The 19685-nt window shown below is 38.2% G+C and overlaps 1 protein-coding gene across 3 annotated transcripts in view; it reads right to left on the bottom strand.

The window, feature by feature from the left end:
• Positions 1-493: 493 nt before the first annotated feature.
• The window catches only part of SENP2 (SUMO specific peptidase 2), a 38977-nt gene continuing 19785 nt past the window's right edge, over positions 494-19685 (bottom strand). For all 3 annotated transcript variants that reach the window (XM_040252521.1, XM_040252513.1, XM_040252529.1), the window contains 6 exons: positions 18595-18726; positions 17157-17360; positions 16021-16100; positions 12317-12401; positions 7350-7445; positions 494-5383 (listed from right to left, as the gene is read on the bottom strand). In XM_040252521.1, coding sequence (XP_040108455.1) covers positions 5321-5383; positions 7350-7445; positions 12317-12401; positions 16021-16100; positions 17157-17360; positions 18595-18726 — 660 coding nt within the window. In that variant the 3' untranslated portion in view covers positions 494-5320. The remainder of the gene's footprint in view (positions 5384-7349; positions 7446-12316; positions 12402-16020; positions 16101-17156; positions 17361-18594; positions 18727-19685) is intronic.

Genomic DNA, 19685 nt, shown 5'->3' with positions numbered 1-19685 from the left:
GCAGCCTGTCCAGCCAACCATTAACTCTTGGGTATCTTTTTCTAGATTTTGTTTACACCTAAAAATGGGTAGAAAAATGAACACTGCCAAGGCCCATTACAATGCCTCCCTTGTTCATCTCAAAACTGCCTACTTCTTTCTTATAAGGCAAATGATTGCACTTAGGGTCTATTCAGACAATCTAGGATAAATTCTTTTTCTCAAGATCTTTAATCACATCTTTTGCTACAGAAGGTAATATTCACAGGTTCCCAGGATAAGGATGTGGACAAATGTTTTGTGGGGGTCACATTCAGCCAACTATTAATCATCAGGGAAACTTGAATATGAACTATTAATGCTATTAGCAAATTCTTACTAATTTTGTTAGGTGTGAAAATTACAAAGGTTTTTTTTTAAGTTATTATATGTTGTTAGGAAGATACCAGTATTTTGGTACAAAGACATGTTTGCTTTAAAGACCCTCCCCCTTCCATGGAAAAAAAAAAGTAAATCAAGATTAGCCACACATTTTATTAACTGCTGAAAGGTGGTGATGATTGTGTCTTAAAATTTTCATAATAAATTTTTTTTAACGCAGTTGCAAAAAGATAAAATTGTCCACTAAAATGAGACATGAAATCCCTCAGAATGAACTTATCCAGACCTACACATAAAAAATATTATAAAATTAAAATCAACGCAGATACAAGTTATCAGCCTATGCCAGAAGAAAAGTCAAAATACCAATGGGTAATTTTTATCTCTGATTTTTTAAAAAAATACGCAATTTTAATTTAGAATTCAAAAGAATTTCTCATAAGAGAATAATCAAAACACTGGAAGATGGTATGTCTAACAATACCAATTAAATAGATTATAACCATTTACTAGAACATTACACAGCGACTATGGTAAGGGGGTTATATAGCCACATATATAGTATGACTCCGTATTTGTTAATAACAAAACAAAAAATCTACTTGCACAAGTGTGTTCAACACACACATTTATTCATACAAACATGAAGGAGTATATACCAAAATTCAGGATATACACCAGAATGTTAAGAGTTCCTCACTCTGGGTGGTGAGTTTTATCAGTAGCTTATTTTTCTACTATGAACACCTATGACAGATGAAACTGTAAGTGGTACCACAAACTATGATCACCACATGCCCTTAAGGAAGCACACACAAACCTGTTTGCTTGGTAGGGGCAGGGGGGTGGGGGGTGCAATGGGGAGATGGGGTACTGGATGTACATCTGAAGCATGTGATTCCAAGAACTCTACGTTGCTTCTCTGGCAGTTGCCAAACTGTATTCCACCAAACACTTCCACGAGTGTCACACACAGAAGGGCCCAAGTTTTCAGACACACTAGGTTAAGATCTTAATTTGTTACATTTGCTATGCATCCCCAGGAGAAAAAGATATGGTACACTCATCCACTGAGCCATAGAACCTTTGTTTAACAACCTACATAGACTCAATAGGACGTCTACTGAAAAGTATTTTATGAATTCCAGTGTAAAAACTTGGAAGAACAAGGATTGCTTACATCACATATTTCCATTGAGAGTCTGAAAACTAGCCTGTTTCCCTAGATTTACATGGATTCATCTCAAAACCACCCCATATTTTTCGTAATTTTTGTGGTCTCAAGCTTTACAGTTTTAAATATAATTTGCATCTTGCTGTCAGTTCATTTTAGAGCAGTGTTTTTCAAACTGGATTTCTATTCATTAGTGGGTTGAGAAAGCAATGTGATAGATAAAACCCACATTAAAAAAAAATTTTTTTTTTTTTAATTTTTTAAAGAAAACTATCAGGGACTGATAGAATCTGACTGCTAATGTAGGGGACATGGGTTGGACCCCTGGTCCAGGAAGATCCCTCATGCCTTAGGGCAACCAAGCCCATGGGTCACAACTGTTGAGCCCCCATGACAACTGCTGAAGCCTACATGCCTTAGAGCCTGTGCTCTACAACAGAAGCCACCACAATGAGAAGCCCGTGCACCACAGCTAGAGGGGAGTCCTGCTTGCTGCAACTAGAGAAAGGCATGTGCACAGCTACAGAGACCCAGTGCAGCAAAAATCAATTAACAAATTAGTAATAAAAAGAAAACTATCATGTAGTAAAGATAATATTTTTTATAAAACTTTTGTGTCCATATATAATCACATAAAATATATGCATGTGTGTACTGGTCACAATATAAAATACATTTATTGCTATGGGTTGCAATCAAAATATTTTGAAACCCACTGAATTAATGAGATGAACTTATTGGTAAACAGATGAAGTCAGCACGTATTTCAAACACCCAAACCCTTCTTGTATATATTAGGTAAATTTTTAAAAACTCAAAGCAATACAGCCACATAGATCCCCAACTTACAAACAAGTACCAAAAATCTATTTGAACATTGGGTACCTAGAGCTTTTCTTAAAGAAACTATCCTAAAGAGATTAAGTTCCCAACTAGTTCACAAAAGCCAGTTTAAACAGTAGCTTAACTACAGTACTAAGGTTATTATAAACTTAAATTTCTCCATCGTATTTATTTATTTGTATCTGAGGTTCAATGTAACTCCAAGGATACATTCTCCCTGCACCCACACCTTGGTCTGAGCACCAAATAACACCTCACAGTGCAGGCAAGCATCCACCATTCAACATGGCATTCCCCACATTGTGCTTAGGATCTGAGGACAGAAAGATGAGAAGCTCTAATATCCTCAGGTAATTGAGGTACAATATAGGGCTTCCCGAACATCTTCCACATGTCCCCACTCTCCTAGCTCAAAGGTCAAAGAAAGACATTTGTTCACCAGTGGTTGTTTTTTCCCCTGTTTATTAATCTTTAGGAGAGACTGCCTCCTAAAAAAAGAACAATGGTGGGAATTCCCCTGGTGATCCAGTGATTACAACTCCATGCTTCCACTGCAAGGGGCACGGATTCAACCCCTGGTTGGGAAACTAAGACCCTGCCAGCCACATGGCATGCCAAAACAAAAACAATGTTTCACTCCACCTTTCTTTCAGACCCCAAAGCTGCTGGAATAAATAAATAAATACACACACACAGACACATCTCACTGATTTTAATGCTAATAATGTGGTACTGATAATTAGCTGGCTGCTTTCCTCAAACTGTTTAGATATTATTCCCAGAACTTCCCTGGAGTCTAATAGTTAAAACTCCACACTTCCAACGCAGGGGATACAGATTTGATCGGTGGTTAGGGAACTAAGTAAGGTACCACATGCTGCATGGTGTGGCCAAAAAAGAAAAGAATAGAATTCTATTACCTACAAGTTTCCATACTGAGAGAAATGTCAGTGTCTAGAGGAGCATGGCTTGTGGTATCTCTTATTAAATTCAGAAACTCAGGGTTAAGTAGAATGGCATTCTTCAACTTGACTCTGTTCTCATCAGTTTATGTCCTGGGAGATTAAGAGCTATCCTGAAGAATCACATTAATGGAAATATCAGTGAATGTTGCTCTAAGAAGCCACTCCAAATACTTGTCATACAAATACATTAGCCCCCAGCATCACTCATTTGGGCTGCCATTCCTAACAGGATTTACCCCACATGGAGCAAATCTTAACCAAGGCTCTAAATTTCCAGGTGAAACCTACTGGTGTCAAGTTGGAACCAAGTGTTCAGCGTATTACTCACCCAGTACCTCTCTGGCCTTTTTTGGCTGTGCCAGCTGCCTGATCCCAATTCTCACTGACACAGTTCCAGCAGCCTCAGGAAAGGAATGGAGGCTGCAAGAAGGGTTCTCTGAACAGCCACAGCTTGAGAGAGACAGCCCAACTGGCTCCCTCTTTCATCATCCCCTAAGCACACGTCCTCTAGTCTGACCACCAGGTAGGCACAGCAGTTTCAATCCGTACCACCGGCCTCACATCCTATACCAAGACTTTTACACATCTCAGGGAAAACGACCTGCAAGAGTAGGCCTCTGTGACAACTGGCACCCAATTTTTCCAGTTTGACCTCTTCCTTTTGTGAACTAGGTCAAGTGTGGGAAGTAGGGGAGGGGTTAGAAATCATTTCAGCGTATACTTTTCAGGTTCTGCCAGACAACCTTTTATTACATCAAAAAAGCAACACTAGGCACTAGATTTTGCAAAATATGTTCTGACCAACTCTAAATTTCCTGAAATTAAATATGCATAACCACTGTAAGGTTTTTAATGAACAAAACAGTTAAATACAAACTTTCATATGCAAAATAGATTACTGTAGAACTGGCAACCTCAGAACCAAGTACTAAATTTTCTTGCACAGATTTCAGTAGGGGTGTAATGGGGAGATGTAAATGCTAATAAGTATAAAACTTAATTTTGACTTCAAATAAAGGAAAAAAAAAACATTGAGAAAAAACAGCTTTAAATTGAATAGTATCCTTTGAAATCAACAGCTCAGGCCAGCCCTTACATATCTGAGGTTAATACACAACCAGATTTGGGATCAAAATGAAGATTTAGGATCAAAATGAAGATTTAGGGTTTACAATTACTTCAAATCCAGTTTTAAGAGTAGCCAAGTCACCTCATTTCCAGAAAGGGAAGTCTCTTTAGGATGACTCCAACACTCTTCTGCAGACACTTAGCTGGCCAGAGTTCCTGGGCCATAGTCCCACTTTTCCACAACACCATGCCAATGCTGTAGTGTGGACTTCCTCTGAAAGGCAACCAGAGCCCTATACCACGGTGCCTCTCCTGGCACTGTCAAGCCTCAAAAGAAAGAAGACCTCCTGCTTCAAGTCAGCAGTTACTGCTCTAGCTGTAGAGGTTAATTAACTCTTCCTTCCTCCCCCCACTGACTTCCCTCAGGATCTTTAGCAGGGAACGGCAGCTTGATCAACATTCCTTTCAGAAATAAATAGTTCAAACAATTTAGAGTTAACTTTAAAAGAGCAGCAGAAAACAGCCACTGCCCATCATGTTTGCAAATGAGTGAGTGAATGAATACACGTGAACAAACACAAAGAAAAAAATCATAAAATAAAATCTGCAATTCCCAAGTTCATAGGGAAAAAAAAAATCTTTAAAAAAAAGTATTAATTAGCATATGTTCTTGTGTGGGTTGATAGTCCAGGGCTCTGAGCAGGCACAGCCTTATAAACGGTTGCAAGCAGCCCGCTGCACACCAAGTCAGGATCAGGGTGCAGAGAGAGGCCTTCATGCACTGACAGCTCAGTACCTGTGAGAGAACAGAGGTGATGCAGGGACTTCTTAACCCACAATGCATGAGGTATATGGAAACGTCCATCCGTGAAAGAACCACCAGCAGCTGGAGAGACGGGGTGGGGCATTCTCACAACAACTGCTGATGAAGGATTTCCCACACCATCTTCTTCCGGAAGAGAGGCATCTGGTGCTGCAGACAATCCACAAGCAACATATCCATCACATGTGAAAGTGCCAGGGCATCAACAACCATTAGGTGTAGGAGGTAAATAAAGTAGGATGACCATGTTCTTTATGTAAGCCTTGACTGTGCTACCCCTTGGTACAGATTTATAGAGCCATAAAAAAAGGTTTATAATATGTATTACTGTATGCATCATAAGCATTTTTACATGTTAAGGAAAATCAAAGCAGGATGCAGAATTATATAAGCGTCCAATAACAGCTTCGTAACAAAAACGTGTACCAAAAAGGGAAACAGCTAAGTGGTAGCACAAAAAGTACTTTTTTACTTATCTGTATTTTCAAACCATTCTAAAATGGACGTTTAGTGCTTTCTTGTGAGAAAAACATGAACTCTATTTAAATACAGAAAAAACAAGCCTACAAGTTTCTGCTATACCAAATGTTTTCCATTGCAAATTCTGTTCAAATAGCAACTTCTCGCCTTCAAATCTCAAGTCAAATAATAAATAACTCCTTGTTACTTAGAGGACTTCCTGATAGCTCAGATGGTAAAGTGTCTGCCTACAATGCGGGAGACCCCGGTTCAATCAGTGGGTTGGAAGATCTCTTTAGATACATCAAAAAATGAAATCTTTGGCTTAATATTCTGCTTTAACTGATTCATCACATGGGCCAACTTTCAAAGCAAAAACAAGCAAGACAAATCCAAAATCACCTATGACTCTTCTGATGAAATCAGAAGTCTATACCCTTGAGGTACTCCCGGTGTTTCATTATAATTATCTGGATATACTATTTTCCTATAAAATAAGTGTGGAGAGGCCTAAAAAGTCTTAACACATGGATTTGTAAATTATTTTAATAGCTCAAAACATGTAGTAAAAATATTGCACATTTATTCTTAATAAAACTGCTGAAGTTAACCAATTGTATCAATTCAGCATGGGATCCTTAGTTAGTGCATTCTGTTCAAAAAACTGGAATGGGATTAATATTAGTCCTATTATTCAATATGTACAATGTGGTAGCTATCAAAATGAGGTCTGTTAAAGCAAACTATTTTTTAAAGGAGGTTGTCCTTTGTTGGAAAAAGACTGAGAACCACTATTACTAACATAAACTCTCAACAGTTCCCAACATACGTGAATTTTCAATCAAATATAGAGCTATGGAGAACCAAAAATTATTAGAATAGAAGGGACAAGAAGCATTCATAGCTCTGTCTTAAACCTGCAGCTTAAGTTCTCATGAGGCCTGATTTCTCCATGCTATTAAATATTCTAACATGCCTACTTCTTTGGGTAAAACTATCAGTAATACTCAAGAACCAGTCAACACTGGAGTTCAGAGATATGAAAATTGTCCCACTGGTCACCGACTAGGATAAAAGAGAGAATATACAGTGACAAACCTGATGTTAGCAAGAGCACGACTATGGCCAAGGTTTACAGCAAGAATAGTAGCACAGCTACCATGATTAAGAGTTTAATGCTCAGAGGTTAAAGCGTCTCCTGGAATGCGGGAGACCTGGGTTCGATCCCTGGGTCAGGAAGATCCCCTGGAGAAGGAAATGGCAACCCACTCCAGTACTCTTGGCTGGAGAATTCCATGGAGGGAGGAGCCTGGTAGGCTTCAGTCCATGGGGTGGCAAAGAGTCGGAGACTGAGCAACTTCACTTGCACTAAGATAGGTAACATGCTCTGAGTTTACCTTGTTTGAAAGTGAAAGTGAAGTCGCTCAGTCGTGTCCCAAAGAGGGACCCCATGGATTTAAGCCTACCAGGCTCCTCCCTCCATGGGATTCTCCAGGCAAGAGTACTGGAGTGGCTTGCCATTTCCTTCTCCAGGGGATCTTCCCGAGCCAGGGATCGAACCCAGGTCTCCCTCATTCCAGGAAGATGCTTTAACCTCTGAGCCACCAGGGAAGCCCTTTAGTAACAAGTAAATGGATAAGGAGGGGTCTTCACTTACCTGAGTAAATGTGATAGGTTTATCCCTGGAGATATAATCTGCATATTTACAAGTAAACATTCCACAATCACTCCCATTCAACTGTTGAGGAATCTCCTAAAATTGCAAAATAAGAAGAGAGGAAGGGGTGAAATTTCATCAAATACAAACTCATTTTTGACTTTTCCAAAACATTACTGTGGATAAACAATATTATAAAGGTAAATGTTCAATCTGGTATTATACAAACACACAAACACACACACAAACACAATTAGTCTTTATGTGGTATAAAAACTCAACCCACAATATGGTGTATGTGACCCACATAGAAAATTTTTACAAGGAAAGAGAAAAGCAAAGTGAGAATTCCATCTCTCACCCCTCATATAAACCAAAGTGAAAGAAGGTTTATTACCAAGAATAGGAATTCTACTCAGAACTGTTTCAGGGGAATTTATAAATATTGAAAAGAGCTAAGGGTGGCTCAATTAGAAATATGCTTACAATACAACTAACCTATTTCAGCACTCCAGAGTTTGACTTCTCTTTTCTAGCCAGAAAACTAACACTACCAGTCAGTCAGTCTATACCATCACGAAGCTTCCATAAGCCTCTTATCCTTCTCCATAAGAGGGAGAATATTTACAGACAGACTGAAAACCACAATCACAGAAAACTAACCAATCTGATCACATGGACCACAGCCTTGTCCAACTCATTGAAACTATGAGCCATGCTATGTGGGGCCACCCAAGATGGAGGGGTCATGACAGAGAGTTCTGACAAAATGTGGTCCATTGGAGAAGGGAATGGCAAACCACTTCAGTATTCCTGCCTTGAGAACCCCATGAACAGTATGAAAAGGCAGAAAGGCAGGACACTGAAAGAGGAACTCCCCAGGCCGGGAGGTGCCCAATATGCTACTAGAGATCAGTAAAGAAACAACTCCAGAAAGAATGAAGAGACAGAGTCAAAGGGAAAACAATACCCAGTTGTGGATGTGACTAGTGATGGAAGTAAGGTCCAATGCTGTAAAGAGCAATACTGCATAGGAACCTGGAATGTTAGGTCCCTAAATCAAGGCAAATTGGAAGTAATCAAACAGGAGATGGCAAGAGGGAACATCAACATTTTAGGAATCAGCAAACTAAAATGGACTGGAATGGGTGAATTTAACTCAGATGACCATTATATCTACTCCCTTAGAAGAAATGGAGTAGCCATCATAGTCAACAAAAGAGTCTGAAATGCAGTACTTGGATGCAATCTCAAAAATGACAGAATGATCTCTGTTCGTTTCCATAGCAAACCATTCAATATCACAGTAATCCAAGTGTATGCCCCAACCAGTAATGCTGAAGAAGCTGAAGTTGAATGGTTCTATGAAGACCTACAAGACCTTCTAGAACTAACATCCAAAAAAGATGTCCTTTTTATTATAGGGGACTGGAATGCAAAAGTAGGAAGTCAAGAAACACTTGGAGTAACAGGCAAATTTGGCCTTGGAATACGGAATGAAGCAGGGCAAAGGCTAACAGAGTTTTGCCAAGAGAACACACTAGTCATAGCAAACACCCTCTTCCAACAACACAAGAGAAGACTCTACACATGGACATCACCAGACAGTCAACACTGAAATCAGACTGATTTGCATCTAAAGATGGAGAAGCTCTATACAGGCAGCAAAAACAAGACTGGGGGCTGACTGTAGCTCAGATCATGAACTCCTTATTGCTAAATTCAGACTTAAATTGAAGAAAGCAGGGAAAACCACTAGACCATTCAGGTATGACCTAAGTCAAATCCCTAACATTTATACAGCACAAGTGAGACATAGATTTCAGGGACGAGATCTGGTAAGAGTGCTTGATGAACTATGGACAGAGGTTCGTGACACTGTACAGCAGACAAGGAGCAAGACCATCCCCATGGAAAAGAAATGCAAAACAGCAAAATGGCTGTCTGAGGAGGTCTTACAAATAGCTGTGAAGCAAAAAGCAAAGGAGAAAGGAAAGATATACCCATTTGAATGCAGAGTTCCAAAGAATAGCAGGGAGAGATAAGAAAGCCTTCCTCAGTGACTGGTGCAAAGAAACAGAGGACCAATACAATATTGTAAAGTAAAAAAAAAAAAAAGAAATAGAGAAAAACAATAGAATGGGAAAGACTAGAGATCTCTTCAAGAAAATTAGAGATACCAAGGTAACATGTCATGCAAAGATGGGCTCAATAAAGGACAGAAATGGTATGAACCTAACAGAAGCAGAAGATATTAAGAGGTGGCAGGAATACATAGAAGAACTATATAAAAAAGGATCTTAATGACCCAAATAATCACAATGGTGTGATCACTCACTTAGAGCCAGACATCCTAGAATGTGAAGTCAAGTGGGCCTTAGGAAGCATTACTACGAACAAAGCTAGTGGAGGTGATGGAATTCCAGTTGGGTTATTTCAAACCCGAAAAGATGATGCTGTGAAAGTACTGCACTCAGTATGCCAGCAAATTTGGAAAACTCAGCAGTGACCACAGGACTAGAAAAGGTAGTTTTCATTCCAATCTGTAAGAAAGGCAATGCCAAAGAATGCTCAAACTACCACACAATTGCACTCATCTCACACGCTAGTAAAATAATGCTCAAAATTCTCCAAGCCAGGCTGCAACAGTACGTGAACCGTGAACTTCCAGATGTTCAAGCTGGATTTAGAAAAGACAGAGGAACCATAGATAAATTGCCAACAACATCCACTGGATCATCAAAAAAGCAAGAAATTTCCAGAAAAACATCTATTTCTGCTTTACTGACTATGCCAAAGCCTTTGAGTGCGTGGATCACAATAAACCGTGGAAAATTCTGAAAGAGATGGGAAGAGAAATCAGGTCAGGAAGCAACAGTTAGAACTGGACATGGAACAACAGACTGGTTCCAAATAGGAAAAGGAGTACATCAAGGCTGTATATCATCACCGTGCTTACTTAACTTAAATGCAGAGTACATCATGAGAAACGCTGGGCTGGAGGAAGCACAAGCTGGAATCAAGACTGCCGGGAGAAATATCAATAACCTCAGAAAAGCCTCTTGATGAAAGTGAAAGAGGAGAGTGAAAAAGTTGGCTTAAAGCTCAACATTCAGAAAATGAAAATAATGGCATCCAGTCCCATCACTTTATGGCAAATAGATGGGGAAACAGCGGAAACAGTGGCAGACTTTATTTTGGGGGGCTCCGAAATCACTGCAGATGGTGACTGCAACCATGAAATTAAAAGATGCTTACTCCTTGGACGGGAAGTTATAACCAACCTAGACAGCATATTAAAGAGCAGAGAAATTACTTTGTCAACAAAGGTCTCTCTACTTAAGGCTATGGTTTTTCCAGTAATCATGTTTGGATGTGAGATTTGGACTATAAAGAAAGCTGAGCGCCAAAGAATTGATGCTTTTGGACTGTGGTGTTGGAGAAGACTCTTCAGAGTCCCTTGAACTGCAAGGAGATCAAACCATTCAATTCTAAAGGAAATGAGTCCTGAATATTCATTGGAAGGACTGATGTTGAAGCTGAAACTCCAATACTTTGACCACCTGATGCGAAGAGCTGACTCACTGGAAAAGACCCTGATGCTGGGAAAGACTGAAGGTAGGAGAAGGGGACGACAGAGGATGAGATGGTTGGATGGCATCACTGACTCAATGGAAATGAGCTTGACTAAACTCTGTGAGTTGGTGATGGACAGGGAGGCCTGGCGTGCTGTAGTCCATGGGGTTGCAAAGAGTCGGACATGACTGAGCGACCGAACTAAACTGAACTGCTTTGGACCCCGATAGCTGCAAGCAGGAGAAGAAAAAGCCTCTTGAAAGGCTTTAACCAGTCAGGAAATCTTGTCTTAAGAGCACAGTTCTGTCCTGAAAAAACAAAAGAGCTTACTGCTTGCAAGCACAACTCAAGGGCATCATAAATCAAAGGTGCTGGATTCCAAGCCAGGTGAAGCAAACTCACACATTTCCAAATTCATGTTGCCCTAATGCTGCCCAGCCCCTTACATACTTTGTCAGTTATAAGGAGCACAAGAGTATAAGCATAAGGAGAGTAAGAGTATAAGTGAGTCTAATTCCACTGCTGGAAAACATACTAGATGACAACTCAATTTGGATTTAAAGAGATACAAATTATTATTGTAAAAAGGAAAAGGCTGAAAATGCAAACATATGGTAGGTACCTCAAACTTTTCTCCTAAGCCCAGCATCTCTCACAGAATGCAGAGAACTACAGAATCCACTATCCAAATGCAGAGAACTACAGATTCCACTACAGAGAATTTGTTTTATGACATTTTCCATTCCAGAACACAATTATTTGTCCTAACAAACTCTTTTCTGTGCTCTCCTCAGGAAATTTCAGTACTTACTCTTCTAATTATTCAACTTAGAAATGAAACTGCTTTTGGATAAAGATAACTGAGCCACTACACATAGATTAGGGCTAAAATTGAACTCATGTAGCTTACTTTAAAAAGGAGCCATTAGGACTGAATGATGTATGCAGTTTTAAACCTGGAATGAGATCAAATCTGACAAGATTCAAAGCACATTCACAAATAGCATGCCTGATTGTTGAGGACTCACAGCATGGAACCCTTGAGATATAAATACACAAATTTCTCAGATAAGTTTTGAACAGGAACTTGAAGATCCCATTAATGCCAACCAAGAAAAGTATCTGACTTGAATCTTTTTATCTTCTTCAATTTTTGAGTCATGCTAGCAGATATTTAACATTTATAATTAAAAAACAAGATCAAGGCTTCAAAGCAAACATCTTGGTTAAGTGAATTTCTAAAGATTTAGAAGTAGATCATTCTTAGGACATACACCTCAGGAGAATGAATCCATAAGGATGAATAAGAGGAGGAAGAAAGCCAAGTCAAAATACTATGTTACTGACAGGAAACGCAACAAAGTATTTGAAACACAAAGATCATCACTCACCTGTGGCTTCATGCTGTAGTGGGTCCACTCTAAAAGATTCAGGTCAATATTTCTTTTGGTCTTACTTTCATCCTGTAAATACTGACTGAAAAAACAGCAAAGACATATATTGATGAATCCCTGTGGACACTTAGTATTCTAATTACAAAGACACCGTGATGTTTAACAAAGTGCCATTCTCAAATCCACCTGTTAGATTTTTAAAATATGATTGTTTTTGGCTTTTTACATTTTACTTTGTTTTGTTTCTGATTATAAAAATTATACAAGGTTATATTTTAAAAGTTAAAACACAGTATGTAAAATGTAAAAGACCTCATAATAACCACTCTGGAAATATTTTTTATTAATGATTTGCTGTTTGTCTTCTAGTTCTCTCCTCCACTCCATTTTAAAGCACACATTTTATTCTAATGAAAGAAAAAAGTACTTCATTTATAACTTACTTTTACTCACTAATAACAGATACATTTAAAAAAGACAACTAGCCTGGAGGCTTTAAAAGAAAAAAAAAAGGCATTGCCATAGGAAACAAAAAAAGGCAGGCTAAACTAAAAGAGACTAAAGTGACATTAAGTACGTGCATGAACCCTGACAGACTTCCTGGATTAGGGGAAAAGAGCTGTAAGATATCTGATGGTATCAGAACACAACTCATATTACACATCGTGTATGTGCATGTGTGCTCAGTCATGCCCAACTCTCTGTGGCGCCATGGACAGGGAAAATCCCTGTCCATGGGATTTTTCCAGACAAGGACACTGGAGTGGGTTGCCAATTTCCTTCTCCAGGGGATCTTCCCAACCCAGGAATCAAATCCACATGTTCTGCATCTCTTGCACTGGCAGGCAGCTTCTTTACCACTGCACCACTTGGAAAGTTCATATTACACATTCAGTTCAGTTCAGTTCAGTCGCTCAGTCGTGTCCGACTCTTTGCGACCCCATGAATCGCGGCACGCCAGGGCCTCCATGTCCATCACCAACTCCTGAAGTTCACTCAGACTCACGTCCATCGAGTCCCTGATGCCATCCAGCCATCTCATCCTCGGTCATGCCCTTCTCCTCCTGCCCCTAATCCCTCCCAGCATCAGTCGTTTCCAATGAGTCAACTCTTCTCATGAGGTGGCCAAAGTACTGGAGTTTCAGCTTTAGCATCATTCCTTCCAAAGAAATCCCAGGGTTGATCTCCTTTAGAATGGACTGGTTGGATCTCCTTGCAGTCCAAGGGACTCTCAAGAGTCTTCTCCAACACCACAGTTCAAAAGCATCAATTCTTAGGCGCTCAGCCTTCTTCACAGTCCAACTCTCACATCCATACATGACTACTGGAAAAACCATAGCCTTGACTAGACGGACTTTAGTCAGCAAAGTAATGTCTCCACTTTTGAATATACTATCTAGGTTGGTCATAACTTTTCTTCCAAGGAGTAACCATCTTTTAATTTCATGGCTGCAGTCACCATCTGCAGTGATTTTGGAGCCCCCCAAAATAAAGTCTGACACTGTTTCCACTGTTTCCCCATCTATTTCCCATGAGGTGATGGGAGCAGATGCCATGATCTTCGTTTTCTGAATGTTGAGCTTTAAGCCAACTTTTTCACTCTCCTCTTTCACTTTCATCAAGAGGCTTTTTAGTTCCTCTTCACTTTTTGCCATAAGGGTGGTGTCATCTGCATATCTGAGGTGATTGATATTTCTCCCGGCAATCTTGATTCCAGCTTGTGTTTCTTCCAGTCCAGCGTTTCTCATGATATACTCTGCATATAAGTTAAATAGGCAGGGTGACAATATACAGCCTTGACGCACTCCTTTTCCTATTTGGAACCTGTCTGTTGTTCCATGTCCAGTTCTAACTGTTGCTTCCTGACCTGATTTCTCAAGAGGCAGGTTAGGTGGTCTGGTATTCCCATCTCTTTCAGAATTTTCCACAGTTTATTGTGAGCCACACAGTCAAAGGCTTTGGCATAGTCAATAAAGCAGAAATAGATGTTTTTTTGGAACTCTCTTGCTTTTTCAATGATCCAGCGGATGTTGGCAATTTGATCTCTAGTTCTTCTGCCTTTTCTAAAACCAGCTTGAACATCAGGAAGTTCACGGTTCACATTGTTGAAGCCTGGCTTGGAGAATTTTGAGCATTATTTTACTAGCGTGTGAGATGAGTGCAATTGTGTGGTAGTTTGAGCATTCTTTGGCATTGCCTTTCTTTGGGATTGGAATGAAAACTGACCTTTTCCAGTCACTAATATTACACATTAGTGATTGTCAATTTTCTGAAGTGTGATAATAGCATGTGGTTATGTAAGAGAATTTCCTCATTCCTAGGTGATTATACACTTAAGTACTGAGAGTAATTAATTTTATCCAAATGGCCAAAGGGATATCAAATTTAACCTAGGCATCTCTCTTCTCACGCTAACCTGATGTAAGATGTAAGTGCTAAAAGGGCATATGCTCTACATGGGAGCAGCAATATCACTCCCAAAGAGGTGAAAACTGTTTCTGAGAAGGTAGCAATCTAAAGCTTAACCCAAAAACCAAAAAAGTCTATTCATTATTTTCTCTTGTCATGGAAAAATTTAAAAAAAAAATTGGAGTGGGGAGGTGTTCATGAAAAAAATAGAAAAGCTGGACTAAAGGCATTAGGAAAGGGAGGATGCCTCAGATGCCCAAAGCAGCTGAACTCTTTACATATTAAAAAAAAGACAGAGGGAGAACAAAAGTATGAATGTTATAAAAGTAAGGTCTTTTTTGTATCCTGTTATAAGCAACATATAAAATTCTGCTGTATGAATCTAATGAAAACATTTTTAAGTATGTGATAATATATGTGCACATGTATGTATGTATACACATTTTACATACATCTTAAGCAGAAAAGACTAAGGGATAACTGCTTTATAGACAATTTGGTATATCTTATGATTTTAAAAAATTTTTAAAACTTCCCTACATTTTTTATTCTTATGGGTATTTTATTCAACACCCATATAACAACGATCTTTATACTAAATAATATAACAAAGAACTGATTACTGTTAACAACTTTTCTTCATATCATTCATTTAACAAGTTCCTTACTAAAGTATCCTTATTAAAATTAAAACCTGGAACCTGCATTTGCTTCCAGTGATCATAAGGGGTTCAAAATAGATTCATTTCACTGCTTTGCCTCCTCCCTGTGAAATTCTTATCTTATTCTTTACACAGCTAATAGATGGCTATGCTTTAAAGGCAGGTTTCTAGCAATTATTATTGAAATAGCTGTCTACAAACCATATGTTAAAATTACCTCCAGATTCTAAGAGATGAACCCAACTATCATGGAAAGCACAGGGACATGAATTGAGTGGGCTTAAGAAATTGACAGAACTAATTCTTCCCAGCTGACGGCTCTTTACAACATTCAGAATAGTGTATGAACCCCAGAGAAATCTAATTCAAATCATAGGATTCTAACAGTATATACTTTACATATGACAAATTTGTTTTCAAGGATGCAATTATATAATATTTCTCAGTAAAGATCTGACTTTGCGGTTATTTTTAGACAAAAAGACAGATGCAAGTCCTGAACAATGGAGAAGACAGCCCTCACTACACATTAGACTACAGTACACCAGAGCTTCCAAGGATTAAACAGAAGAAAGACCACATAACGAAGGGCATACTGAGGCAACAGTGAAGCTTTCAGCCTTTACTTACAGGAGAATCTCACAGATCCTGTGGCCTTTTTGTCCCATAGAATCCAGATATTTAAGACACCTTTTTCTTAGGTCTATAGCCTATAATGGAAAAAATGCAACATCCAGAAACAACCATAACAAGGAGAATTTTATTTCTAAAAAGAAAAGCATCTTTTAAACATCAATATATGTACCAACATGAATGGATTTCTAAGACACATTTTTCATAAAACATCACAGATGACATGAGCTCCAGGTGTATAAAATTATATTTTCCTATTCCTACAGAAAGGCCTAGAAACTTATTCCTCAAAACATTAGTGGTCCTCTCAGAGTGATGAGCTGCATTCTGGGGGTTTTGGGGGTGTTTTGCCCTTTTCTTTATACTTGTACAATAAACCTGTTATCATCTTCTAAACAAAAGTAATAAAATAACCCATGTGTACTAAAACTCTTTTCTACTAAAACTGAAAGCTCCTCCACTACAGACTCTTATAGCTTTCAAAACTGTTCAATTAAAGAACTACGATGCGACTCTGCAGAGTATGCCTTTAACATATACTACCGGACTCTCAGTGGACAGAAAAGGGTCGTCTTCATTACAGGCACACTTCATTTTATGTCTTTGACAGATAAGGTAGTTCTCACAAATTGAAGGTTGGTGGCAACCCTGCATTGAGCAAGTCTATCAGTGTCATTTTTCTAACACTGAAGTGTTAACAGGAAGTGTCTATTTGCTCACTTCACGTCTGTGTGTCGTATCTTGGTAATTCTTCACAACATTTCAAGCTTTTCATCATTACTATACTGGTTACAGTGATCTGTGAACAGTGGTCTTTGATGCTACTATTGTGAAAAGATTACAGCTCACTGAAGGCTCAGGTGATGGTTAGCACAAAAAGTACTGATAAAGTATTTTTTTATTAGGTATATGCATTGGTTTTTAGATATGATCCTACTGCAGACTTAACAGACTATAGTATAAACATAACTTTTATAAGCACTGGGAAACCAAGAAATTGATGTGACTCACTTTACTGAGATATTTGCTTTACAGTGGTGGCCTGTAACCAAGCCTGGAATATTACTGAGGTATTCCTGCTTTTAACAAAACAGTCATTATCCAAACTCCAACAGTTAAGCCTCTCAACTTACCACCAGGCTCCAATGTACCTTCCGATGAATAGGCACCAGAATAAGTTCCTGTTCAAAGAGACTGACCCCTTTGGTCCATCTTTTCACTGCTTGGTAACCCCCAGACTTTAATTTTGGATAGAAGAAAGTACTGAATGCATAAAGTGCTGGATATCCTTGCCTTTTATTTCTTTCCACCAGGAGATTCATGTAAAAATTAATGACCTATAAAACCAAGAGAGTAAACATTGGAATATGGCAAGTATATTATCAAAACTCAATTTCTACTTGAGTAGGATGAATTAGAAATAAGACACTAAGGGAAGGGACAGAAGATAAAAGGGTTATCTATGACAGAAGATGGAAAGTAAAAAATGATCAGTGCAAAATGGGAGGGATTAAGAAGGAATGAGACTGTATTTCTGAGGCATATGAATAAGAGAGCCATGAGAAAGAACTCAAGGAGAAATTCTGCAACAACTAAAAGGTGTAGGTAACTACACCACTCATAAAACATGTGGAAATATTAACTGAAAGTGAATTTTACATAAATTATACCTCAATTTTTAAAAACTCACTGGAAGGAAATACACCAAAACAATAGTTATTTTGTTTGCTTTTGAGTTGTGCCATTTTTTGTTTTCATAGAAATATGTAATTTTAATCATTTTAATTGAAATATAGTTGATTTACAATGTTTCAGATGTACAACAAAGTGATTCAATTCTACATACATATATTCTTTTTCAGATTCTTTTCCATTATAGATTATTACAAGAGTTGTGCCACTTTTGAATGATAATATTGTTCCTTCACTTTTCCTAAATTTTCTAAATTTTTTATAATAAACATATTATATTTATAATATGAATCAGAAATGTTCTAATTTTATAAGAATGTATTTATATGCCATGAGTCATGACAAGAGGGAAGGAAGGCAAAGGGAGAAAATGCAGGGGGCTGCACAGCTAGGTAAAGGATCAACTAGAAAACTGGCAAGAACTAAGCTTTAGCCGAAGACATAAGGATACAAGGCAATTAGGCAAATTTTTATACTCACCACTCAAATGAAATAAAGAAACACATAGTGCATATAAAGTGATCAAAATATTTATTATTGAAAAAAATAAAATGGCTCCTATAAGAATTCATCTAAAATAAATGATCACTTGTCTGCTTCCTTCCATTTATCAGTTGCACCCAGGGTTCATAAAAATGTCACTAATAAATGAAGATGTAGATGAAACAAAGCAGAGGCAGAAGAGGGAAACATTGCTAATTAAAGGCAGCAAACAATCAGAATTAACTATCTTTTCAAGGTTTAAGATGTTTTTGTTTTAGGTAAACTAAAGCTGCCTTAGCAATCCTTCCTGTGTAGAAACCACGATGTTACAAGTAGAAAAGAGTTAAGCATAATGATAGTCCAAGGGGTTAAAAAAAAAAAAAAAAGACAACTTACTTCATCATTGAGCCAGTGATAGTTCCTCAAGGTCTGGATATCTCCTCGAGTGATTCGTAATTTGAAAGCACTACTTAGGATCTCATCCTGTGGGCCATGGCCTAGAGCATTACTGATTTCCTTTTCCATGTCCTGAATTATAAAGTCCAGAGGTTGTTACTTTAATAAAGAACCATTATCAGATACTGAAAGTCTGAGGTTGAAAAAAGCTTTTAATCCCTGTAATACTTGACCCTTAAGAAAAACTATGAAAGACCTACTAAATTAAAAGATAAAAAGATTTTAATTCAGGACCACAAAGCAGTCTTACTAACAGTTATAAGAAATGCCAGCCCAATTATTAGCTGCTAGAAAAAGTTATTGGGTAAAAGTGTTTGAAGTATAGTCTCAATTATCCTACTACCATTTATTGAGCACTATGAGCCAAACACGTACCAGCTCCTTGAAGTGCTTCATTAATCCCTATCTGTGGGGAAGGTACTGTCACCATTTTATAGAAGAGGTAAATCTCAGAGAATTTTGGTTACATGCAGAGTCATATGATGATTAAAAAACAGAACCAAGATTTGAACCCAGAAGCGTCTAACTCCTGAACTTTCTTCTCGTTTCACAACACTATAAAAGCATCTTCATACTTTCCTTAACTGTCTCCTGAACCTTGATTTTAAAAAATCAAAGTAATAAAATTAGGGCATCAAAGAGATCATTCTATCCATTTCTGACATGAAGAGAATAAGCAGAAACTAGAAAACTAGGCAGCAGTCTAGCAACTGAGTCCTTATTAAATAGATGGCATCATTTTTCTAAAGAATTACATAGATAAACATAAATTTATGCTATAAGCCTGAATCTACAAACCAACTAGAAACTTTCATCCAAATATTTTCACTTCTGCTTCCTCTACCACTATACACAATTTTGCAACTTTATGGATCTTTCTCTCCACCTGCATGCCCAATACATAATAAGTGCTCAATAGATAATCACTGAATAGGACATCGGCTAAGACAACAATGGAGGAGTCAAAATGTGGGCTCACTTTTAAAATGAGAATTTTTAAGTTAACCTTCATTTCCTTGTTTTCTACAAGC

This window comes from Oryx dammah, unplaced genomic scaffold (assembly GCF_014754425.2).
Source record: "Oryx dammah isolate SB20612 unplaced genomic scaffold, SCBI_Odam_1.1 HiC_scaffold_2, whole genome shotgun sequence".
Taxonomy (NCBI): domain Eukaryota; kingdom Metazoa; phylum Chordata; class Mammalia; order Artiodactyla; family Bovidae; genus Oryx; species Oryx dammah.
Note: the sequence above shows the minus strand (reverse complement) of the source record. Positions and strands in the feature narration are given on the sequence as shown.